The sequence below is a fragment of the Hippocampus comes genome, unplaced genomic scaffold (assembly GCF_001891065.2).
Source record: "Hippocampus comes isolate QL1 unplaced genomic scaffold, H_comes_QL1_v1.1 scaffold298, whole genome shotgun sequence".
Lineage (NCBI taxonomy): Eukaryota > Metazoa > Chordata > Actinopteri > Syngnathiformes > Syngnathidae > Hippocampus > Hippocampus comes.
In genome coordinates this window covers 561,553-570,767 of record NW_017805417.1, presented here as the reverse complement: position 1 = coordinate 570,767, position 9,215 = coordinate 561,553, and the positions used below count along the sequence as shown (strand labels likewise).

General features: G+C 45.8%; 1 protein-coding gene across 1 annotated transcript in view; it reads right to left on the bottom strand.

The window, feature by feature from the left end:
* Positions 1 to 308: 308 nt before the first annotated feature.
* Positions 309 to 9,215, bottom strand: part of LOC109518185 (unconventional myosin-IXa-like) — a 100,336-nt gene continuing 91,429 nt past the window's right edge. The window contains exons 34-46 of the mRNA XM_019873881.1: positions 9,115 to 9,215; positions 8,052 to 8,113; positions 7,765 to 7,957; positions 7,435 to 7,563; positions 7,189 to 7,294; positions 6,748 to 6,879; positions 5,996 to 6,119; positions 5,306 to 5,454; positions 5,157 to 5,220; positions 4,523 to 4,543; positions 4,116 to 4,321; positions 3,890 to 4,032; positions 309 to 3,674 (exon numbers count right to left, since the gene is read on the bottom strand). Coding sequence (XP_019729440.1) covers positions 3,322 to 3,674; positions 3,890 to 4,032; positions 4,116 to 4,321; positions 4,523 to 4,543; positions 5,157 to 5,220; positions 5,306 to 5,454; positions 5,996 to 6,119; positions 6,748 to 6,879; positions 7,189 to 7,294; positions 7,435 to 7,563; positions 7,765 to 7,957; positions 8,052 to 8,113; positions 9,115 to 9,215 — 1,783 coding nt within the window. The 3' untranslated portion in view covers positions 309 to 3,321. The remainder of the gene's footprint in view (positions 3,675 to 3,889; positions 4,033 to 4,115; positions 4,322 to 4,522; positions 4,544 to 5,156; positions 5,221 to 5,305; positions 5,455 to 5,995; positions 6,120 to 6,747; positions 6,880 to 7,188; positions 7,295 to 7,434; positions 7,564 to 7,764; positions 7,958 to 8,051; positions 8,114 to 9,114) is intronic.

Below are 9,215 nucleotides of genomic sequence, written 5' to 3'. Positions count from 1 at the left end.
CTCGGCCACATTCGGAGCGGTTTGGCTGTGCGAATGTACGCTCACACGACACACTCCTGGGAATCCCGAACAGGATCGGGATTTCGTATATCGGGGGAGCGCGCGGCTTTCAAATCAATAGGCAGTCAGTTAACGTGTGAGCTCGAGCCACGGTCTGTCTTGTCTTTCCATTTTATTTTTCCTTACAACCACTGACATGTTTGTATCATTAAAATAATAACAGGTAAAAAGAAAAAGTAACACAAAATTGCACCATGTGTATAACTATGTCCCGAGTGGCGCAGACAAAAACATTTGTTTCATTTTTTTTTTTTCTTTCCTGGCCTTGTAAGCACTTGATCGTACACACAGGATAATATATCCTTCATAACAAATCCTTTGAAAGCAATCAACCAGCAGAATGCGTGGACATAAATAAAATATACATACATACATACATACAGTACATACATACGCCGTTTATAAAAGAGGAACAAAAAGGGCCCGAGAAAGCACAGCATGCCTTCCAGTGACACTTACATTCACTTTTTTTTTTACCCCCACACACATGATGCAATATGACATGAACAAATAATACAGAAAAGTTTTGTTTTTTTTTTGTCCATTCAGCTCCTTTTTTGTGTGTGTATGTGTGTGTGTGTGTGTGTGTGTGTGTGTGTGTGTCAAGTGAGGAGGGCGAAAGCTGCTTAACACTGATTGTGTTGTACAGAGAGACAAATCTTGCAGCTTTAATTGTGGTGATAGACAGCTACCCGATCAGGCCGTTAGAAGCCTTCACTCGATACCGAGAAATATTTGAATGCTACTGTGTTTTGGTTTCTGCGCATTAAATGCTACGAGGGTCCGCGGACGGAAGCGCTGTTGTTGAGCTAAAATAAGAAGAGGAAGTCAGAAGTATATGGACAATTGCCTTTATGCACGTGAAATAAAACAATCAAGCTGTCAGCTTTTAATGAAGATCTTTAAAGAAACCTAAACCTACCCCCCCCCCCAAAAAAACCATTTACTTATTTAGGAAGGAGGCCCATTTTATGCCGATGACGGCCAAATGACATCATCAGCATCGCAGCGATACATGGGCTCCCTCTAGTGGTATGCGAAAGAATCACAAAGTCAAGTACAGTTGGATTTAACTTTTAAGTTCAATACGTTTGCCTTTAATCTTAAAAAAAAAACCACATTGTTTTAAAACATGGACTTGGTTATAATTTCATTTTAAATTTTATTTGCGATAGATTTCAATGGAATCATGAAGTAGAGCTTTATTTTCAATATTAGTGTTGCAATATTGTCTGTCTACCTGTGTTGCAGCACTGTTCAAAAATCCGCAGATACTATCGACACTATTTGTTAGCTTTTCAATGGTGTTTTGCATTGTGTATCAGCACTAAGCTAGGGGACGTTAGGCAAAATGTGGTTTTATTAAATACATGATGTGTAATTTACTTTTGTTTGGCGTTTAGTTTGACACTAAACTTCAATGGCGGATCCTAATAAATGACTGGAAGTCTCTTTTTTGGGGGGGAAAAAAAAATCTCCAAACTTCTGCTTGTGGGGACGTGAGTTGAGTTTACTGCCACCATTCAGCGCTTGAATCTCAAGGTTTCGCTTGCAAGTCAAAACAAATCAGGACCCCAAAAAGTCGGGTCATTTGTTAAGGCAGAAAAAAAAAAAAAAAAGAGGAGGAACGGCTCATGATCCAAAGCATACCACATGAGGCGTCAGACATGGCAGAGGCTGCAAACTGCAGTTACTTCATTGTCCAAATACTTTTGAGTGGCTGGAAATGGGAGACTACACATCAAATGCACCTCATACTGCAATGCCAAAATTTCGAGTGAAAGCTCTTCACTTCAAGCTCAAAGTCTTGACTTCACTCAAATCTTGAAGACGTCATGGTCCAAATACTTCGATGGACAGACCTGTAGACCATGTGCGTGTATGTGTGAGCTGATACGTCCTCTTCCCCAGTGCCACCCACCCCCCCGAAAAAAAATCAACATAAAGCCTGTTAAGTGTTGCCCAACAGAAACTTAGCATATCAATCAAATAGCAATGACAGCACACGTTAGAACAGCAAGAATTCAAACAAAGGAGAGAAATTCAAGTGGCGACGTCCTAACACTGACGTTTACGAGCGTGGCAATGGAATGAATGCGTTTCACCTGCTCTCTATGTACATGTTCTTCTTATGCTCAAAATCATCCAATCCTCCACCAACGCCAGTCGGTGTCTATCCCGGCGGAGGTACACCCCGGAGTGGTCGCCGGCCAATCGCAGGGCCAAACGGCATTCGCGCTCACATTGACGCTAGCGGATGATTTGGAGTCGGCAATCAAGCTGACGGGCATGCGCGTCATCGGTGAAGGGCGGAGCCCGAGTCGAACCTCTTAAACGGGAGGCGGACGTGCTAGCCACCTTATTCATAAGCGGACTTTTCACCATGGGGGACTTGCGGGTGGCAAAAGCTCAAAAATTCTCCTGGGGAAACGAACGTTCTATGTCACTCGCCCGTTTGAGGAAATGGATGATTTGAGCCTTCTTCTTGACTAGGGCTGAACAATGAATTGAATTTTGAGTTCAGACTGACCGTGCAATGTAGTGGTATGCAAAAAAAAAAAAAAAAAAAAAAGCTTCATTTCGGGGGGTTGGTAGGCTTTCTTTTGTCATATTATGTATATTTCATATATTTGATAATATCATGTCGAAACACGCTGAATAGACTGCAAGTTGAGTAAGTTCCCAACTCCCACTGGAGCAGTTTTTCAAACTAATTCATGCCTTTACTTTCACATAAGCCCCACCCATAAAACATTTGGCATCCAATTTTGTTTATCGTAGTACACGTTGATTTATTGCCCAAGAGAACCTTCATAAAAATCATGAAACATGAAATCGCAATACTGAATGGAAAAAAATTAAAATGAGATGATTTTTTTTTTCCAAAATTGTTCAGCCCGACCATCTGCCGCATGTGAAGGGTCAGCTGTGACGTGTCGTCCCGCTCTTTCTTTACAGGAAGTCAAACGGATGAGCATGCAGCATCTCGGCTGGTGTGTAAACGTGACAAGCGGATTTAGCTTAGCTTAGCTTAGCATAGTTTAGCGTAGCCGAGCGATTCAGTCGTTCTGGCTACAAGCTGAAGAAGAAAGACGGCCCACCAAAGTTCAGTCTTCTTCCGCGCTCTGGCTCAGTACTCACCTGCTCTGCCGGGGCGGGGGGGTGCACGACCCCCGTGACCAGCCGCAGCCGACCTTTGTCTTTATCAAAACTTTGAATCAAGGCCCCGCGTAGTCGGGCCGCCTTGCGTCCTTGCCGGCGTCACACCATGAACTCGTTGCTGCCGTACAGAACCAGCTGCTGCGGCGCCGAGCCGAACTCGGGCTCCCTTCGGTGTCCTCCCGACGGCTCCCGCGGCGAGCTGCGGCTCAGGCGGAGCCTGTGACTTGGGCGGCTCATCTCGCCCGCCGCGGCCACCGCCCCTCCCGGGCTGTAGGAGGCCAGCAGGGGTCCCGACGACGACGAGCGGAAGCGGTAATGAGGGGACGGCGAGGCGGACGGCGGCTGATTGGAGCAGGCGGAGGCCGAGTCGGCAGAGTCCACCGAATCGGGATGGCGGCGCATCGGTCGCCTGCTCTTCGGCTCCCATTTTCTGGAGCCGCAAGCGCCCGATTCTGTGGATGACACCACTGTTTGATATGCGGGATCGGTGTTCGTCTTGCTTTCGCTTTTCCACATTTCTCATAATTCATACCGCAGCTTGTTTTCCCCATGTGAGCAAGAATATGTGACTCATCTAATCCCCGTTTCTCCTCTGTTGGTTACTAACATACACTTCGTTTGGGTTTTCGAACCAAGTTCAATCACTGGTTTTGGTTTGGGCCCTTACCGGGCAGCTCCGTGTTGGCGCCCTCCGTTTCCATGGTGATGTTCTCGGAGCTGTCCGCCGTGCCGATGGACGCTTCCGATTCAGGAGTCTCATCGTCGGACGCTCGCGGTTCCAAGATCAACATCTCGTATGTTAGTTCCTCCCTGCAAAAGTCCCATCAATAATACACAACGTTAGTTTTTGTCTACCATCAACCCGATATATCAAATGTTGCGACCTGTCGTACTTTTCTCTCTGCAGACTCTCAATCTGCTCGGTGAGGATGCGCTCCTCTTGCTGCATGGCGAGCTGCTGCTGCTCGCTCAGCGGAGCCTCGGCCATCTCCTCGGCGCCCGCTCCCGCGCTCCCCCCGTCCGCCACCGGGGGGCCCGGCCTGGGGCTGAGCGGCGGCGACGGCGCGTGGCCACTGCCTTGCCGAACGCGACTTTTGCCCTGAAAGTTTGCACACAGACAAAAAAACAAAAAAGGCGGGCTTCTTAATACGGCGGATAAGAGAGGCACACTGGAGACTTTCTAAAAATATACTTTGGATGTTCACAACGTACAGATGTGCTAATCACAACGACACCGCTAACAAAGTGGGAGGGATGCTAGTCAGACACACAGACGCACACGCACACAGAAACGTGTTACCTGCAGTCTGGCGCAGTGAGGCTGCGTGTTCGCCAGTTAGCAGAAACAGAAAGTGTGTCAGTGTGGCTATAAAATCATATTTTTTTCTCCCACTGAACATATTCATCAAACACACACAACCCAACGCAACACTGTCAACAGTGCCAGCTGCTATTGCTAACGTCGGGAATGAAAAGCATTAAGGCTAGCTAAGCAGTACAAACAAAAAAGTTAAGATACGTTACGGGGGAAAAAAAATTGTACCACTGAGTGTCCCAATTTAGTTTTTTTAGTTTTTGAGTTACAAGCCGTTATTTGGTCATTCTTATTTTGTTTTGTGTTGCAATTGAAATGTTCTTCCACTCGATAGCCGAAGGTACAAATAAGTAAAATATTTGTTGTTTAAATAATGATACCAGTGCAACACAAATGCTACTCTTCAGGAGTGGCAATAAAGAACATGAAGACTCGTTTTAAAGAATCGGTCGCTACCTGCCAAACCGCAGCTTGCCATGAAGTGAGTATAGTTCACTGGCACAGTACAGCACTCGCATCTCAACATTTTGATCTCATGTCAAAGCAAAAAAGAAAAAAAAAAAATCCAAATGACAGCTCGTATAAGTCAGATCATTCGTAATTGACGGCGCCACGGTACGCTTTTGGTGACCTTTTTGTTTGCTTTTGTGTCAAGAGGTTTTTTTGAGATGAGTTTTTGCCACCTGGAAGTAGAAGTGACGTCGTGGTGAAGAGGTTCACATGCTGCACTTCGTGTTGCGTATCCATTTGTTATATTTTTGGGTTTACGAGCAGGCAGACGGGACAAGTGCGAGGACGGGACGGGACAGACAATGGGGGTGTTGATGAGGGGTGGGAGCATGTGGACAAAGGGGCATACATACCGGGGTGGCAGTGCGGGCTATGCTCATAAACCTAACAGCGATTAGTACAGGTTTCTGGAAGGAGGGATTGGGGTCGGGAGGGGGGGGGGGGACAAATTGGGGTTAGGGAGACTTGACAACGACAGCTGCAGCCCGCTACCATTTTTCAAATGCAGCCCGTCATCCAGTTTATACAGTTGAACCGTCGGGTCTCATGCAAAATAAACCACTGCTCACCCCGCCCCCTCTACTGCCAGGTGGGCCAACGTGAGAACAACTTTCGTTACCATGACGACCAGGGGCGGGCGCTAAGGGTGGATTGTATTATTGCTCGTGGAGGGAGCACTTGAACTATTTTTTCATTTTTTTGCAGTCTGGCCACTGGCAATAAAAGTGAGTTCACTCATAAGTGAAAAGTGTCTCACTAAAGTGAGTATACTCCTCCCCTTCTTGTCAATATGTTTTCATTTGACATTGCACGCGAGGTGCAAAAGGTGTTTTCATGGACAATCACGTGAGGGGAATGAACTGCAAACGCGCCAGCCGCATCACGAAGCGCGCCGACATTCAATGACGAGCGCGCAGACCGGCGGCCGGACCGGCGCGACGCGCTTACCATGGACCTCCTGACGTGGGTCAGTCGGCTCTTGGCTTTGCTCTCGGCGAACTCCAGACTGTTGATGTCCTTCAGGCGCGCTTTATACTTGCTCATCTGCTCAGTGATGATCAGCTCCACGCACCTGCGGACCAGGAACGACAACGTTATTTGACCAAAAAAAAAAAAAAAAAAATGGTTGAGATGAAGAATTAACTGTTCATGTTTTCAAACGGCCTCATAACAATTTTAATTGCATAAAGATGCCACAAGATGGCAAAAAAAAAACTTAAAACGGATGATCACCAAACACCACAAATCTAGCACATACACGATCATGTTACACAAGCAACTGTAAAAAATAAACTATTCAACACAAGGCTGATCAGTATTAGCTAGCATAGTAGTCTCATTAGCACGATAGCAGAAATTGACGTAACATAACAGATGGGCAAATAAAAATACACAACTCTCAACTCAAGTGTATTTCTCGAGCACTTTGAAACAAGCACCGCTGTATACCAAGTGCTGTGCGCGGAGCAAAAAATAATTCATACAACAACAACAAACAAAAAAAATAACAACAAAGACAGGAGAAAGCACAAAAACAGTCAAACTAAAAATCTAGTCAAAAGCCAAAGGCTAAAATTAAGTTGCAAGACGAGTTTGAAAGATACGCTGAAAGAGTAAAATGCAGGGAAGACATGCAGGAATGTACAAACACAAACGTAAAATTTGGGAGAAGAAGTTGGGAAGAAGACGAGCGGACGTACGCCGTGGTCTTGCTGATGTCCTGGACGCTCTGCAGAGGGTCGATGGTGTCGGGGCAGCGCAGGACGCAGGGGGCGAAGACGATGGCCAGCGCGTTGGCCGACATCCTGTTGGTGTCCTCCTGCAGTGCAATCCTGAAAGCCAAACACATCACGCATGCGGATTACTAAACATGTACTTCAGTACTGATTTAAATATTTCATGTCAAATTACATTGATTTGGTATTGATGAAATTACATGACTATTTATTTAGTATGGGCAAAAATTCTACATAAAGGTGGCTGACTGAATAATCAATATCAAAATGATTCATTTAAAATGTGCAAAAATCATTTGATTGGGAAAATACAATCGTCAATAAATATCTCAAACTTATTCAACGGGTTTTTTTTTTTTCCATCCATGACTAATTAAATTTACGTCATGTTGCGTCAGTGCTCACCTGACCAGATGGAAAATGAGGCGTTCCAGCGTGCTGAGGTGCGTGCGGCTCAGCTGGTCGATGACAGAGTACACTCCTCGGATCACCTCCCGCTTGTCGGATTGACCTGACCACAAAAAAACAAAAAAAAAAAAAAAAAAAAACAACGTGCATGCTGTCGGACGGTTGTTGACCTTTTCATTTTGTAAACAACAACCGCTTGACATGGACAGAAAAGTAAGACGGAGTATCACGTGACGAGCTTACCCATGGCTCGAAGAAACTCCTCGTAGAGCTCAAACGTCATGAGAGGGCTGGGCAGGTCGCGGAGCCACTGCTTGAGCACGCTGGCGATGACGTGGATGTTGTAATCGTCCAAGTTCACGCTGCTCACGTCTGGAATGAAACAACGGACAAGTGGGCTCACTTCCCGTCACTTTTAAGTGCAACGTGTGCTTCCTTTGTCCCCACGAGTGAAAAGAACAAATGCCTGGGAGTAGCGATGGGGAAAACGAAGCTTCAAATGTGCTTCGTGAAGCAGTTGGCATTTGCACAGGGGAATATTTCCCAGACGAATGTTATCGCTTTCAATCTCACCGGTGTCCAGCCCTTGGCGCAGTTCCTTGATTTTATTTGTGGAGCCCGACTTCCTGTAAATGCCCTCGGTGTAGAGGCCGTGCATCTCGATGTAGTTGATGAGCTTCTCCACCAATTGGGGCACGTTGCGCTCCTCGCTGGTCAGCCTCGAGAGCTCGACGGCAAACTGACGAGGCGACAGCTCCGGATCGTACTTGGTGACACGTACAACAGTCCCATTAGGAAAAAAACAAAAACGACGACGACAAGGACGGTTTGAAGAAGCTTTAGGAAGGATCGGCGCTTACCTTTTTACTGCACTTGGTGGCCATCTTGGAGCAGCACTTCCTGTGGCAGGCGTAGCGGCAGACTGCAACACAGAACACGAACAGCTCAAGCCAATCTGCGGTTGGAAACCTGCTCCGATTGGTTTGGAGGCGAAGCCAAAGTGCTCGAAAGCGCTAACCCGATTGAAGACGGCATTACGAAAGAGGGCGGGGAGTTTTAATCCAATTTTTTTTTGCCCCTCGGAGAATGAGGAGAAGTGTCAGGTAAGCGAGTTAGCGAGAACATGAGGAGGGGGGGGGGGCTTTTATTCCTTTTCTCATAAGTGACGTGAGACTTCAGCAATTTTTTGTGAGGGTTCAGCTCAGGATGTTTTGCTGTGCACCAGTGAGAGCAATGTGGATAAAATTAACGATAAGCGCAGAAACAGAAATGGAAATTTGCATTGTGACATAAGGATTGTAGCGAGGATTTATTTTTTTTTGTCCCATGCCATTATGAAAAACATGTTTTGCTTTTGGTAATATATAGATATATTTTTTTAAAATAAGCGCTTCCTTTTGGAAATAATGTGCCATTTTGTCTCGGTGTAGATGTGAACCAGGGCTTGACCGATTTGTCGACCCATCGCCTTTTTTTACAACGACACTCAGCATAACGGGTTTTATTTTGAAGCATTTGCTGTTGTTTGTTTCTGTCGGTCCGTCAAAATACGTCTTGATGCAAAACCCGTCAATGGCGCAAAAAAAAAAGTGAATGTCTTGTACTGCGATGAAAAAATATCAATCTTAAATTTCATCACATTGTAGTTGACGAAAATAAAGTTTCATTGTTCAAACCCGAAATAAGACAACCCTTCGTCAAAGAATATTTAAAATGTTGAACAATTTGGGGAAAAAAAACAAAACGGTGACCACGCAACGGATGATTTCCGTCTCCGGTATTTTCGATGGTAATTCCGTGTTGGAAGGTCAAAAAAAATCTGAGCTTGCACCTCAGGGGTGCCAGTATCTTTGTCACGTGTCCTCTAAATATGAATCCCTTTCAAAGACGCGTCTTAATTCTTTTTCGTGGGCTGGCGCTCACGTTTGCAGACGCAGGCTCGGTCCATCATCCAGATGAGCGAGGAGCAGTACTCGCAGTAGGTGGGGATGCTGTACTGCGTGGATTTGAAGATGTGGCCGTTG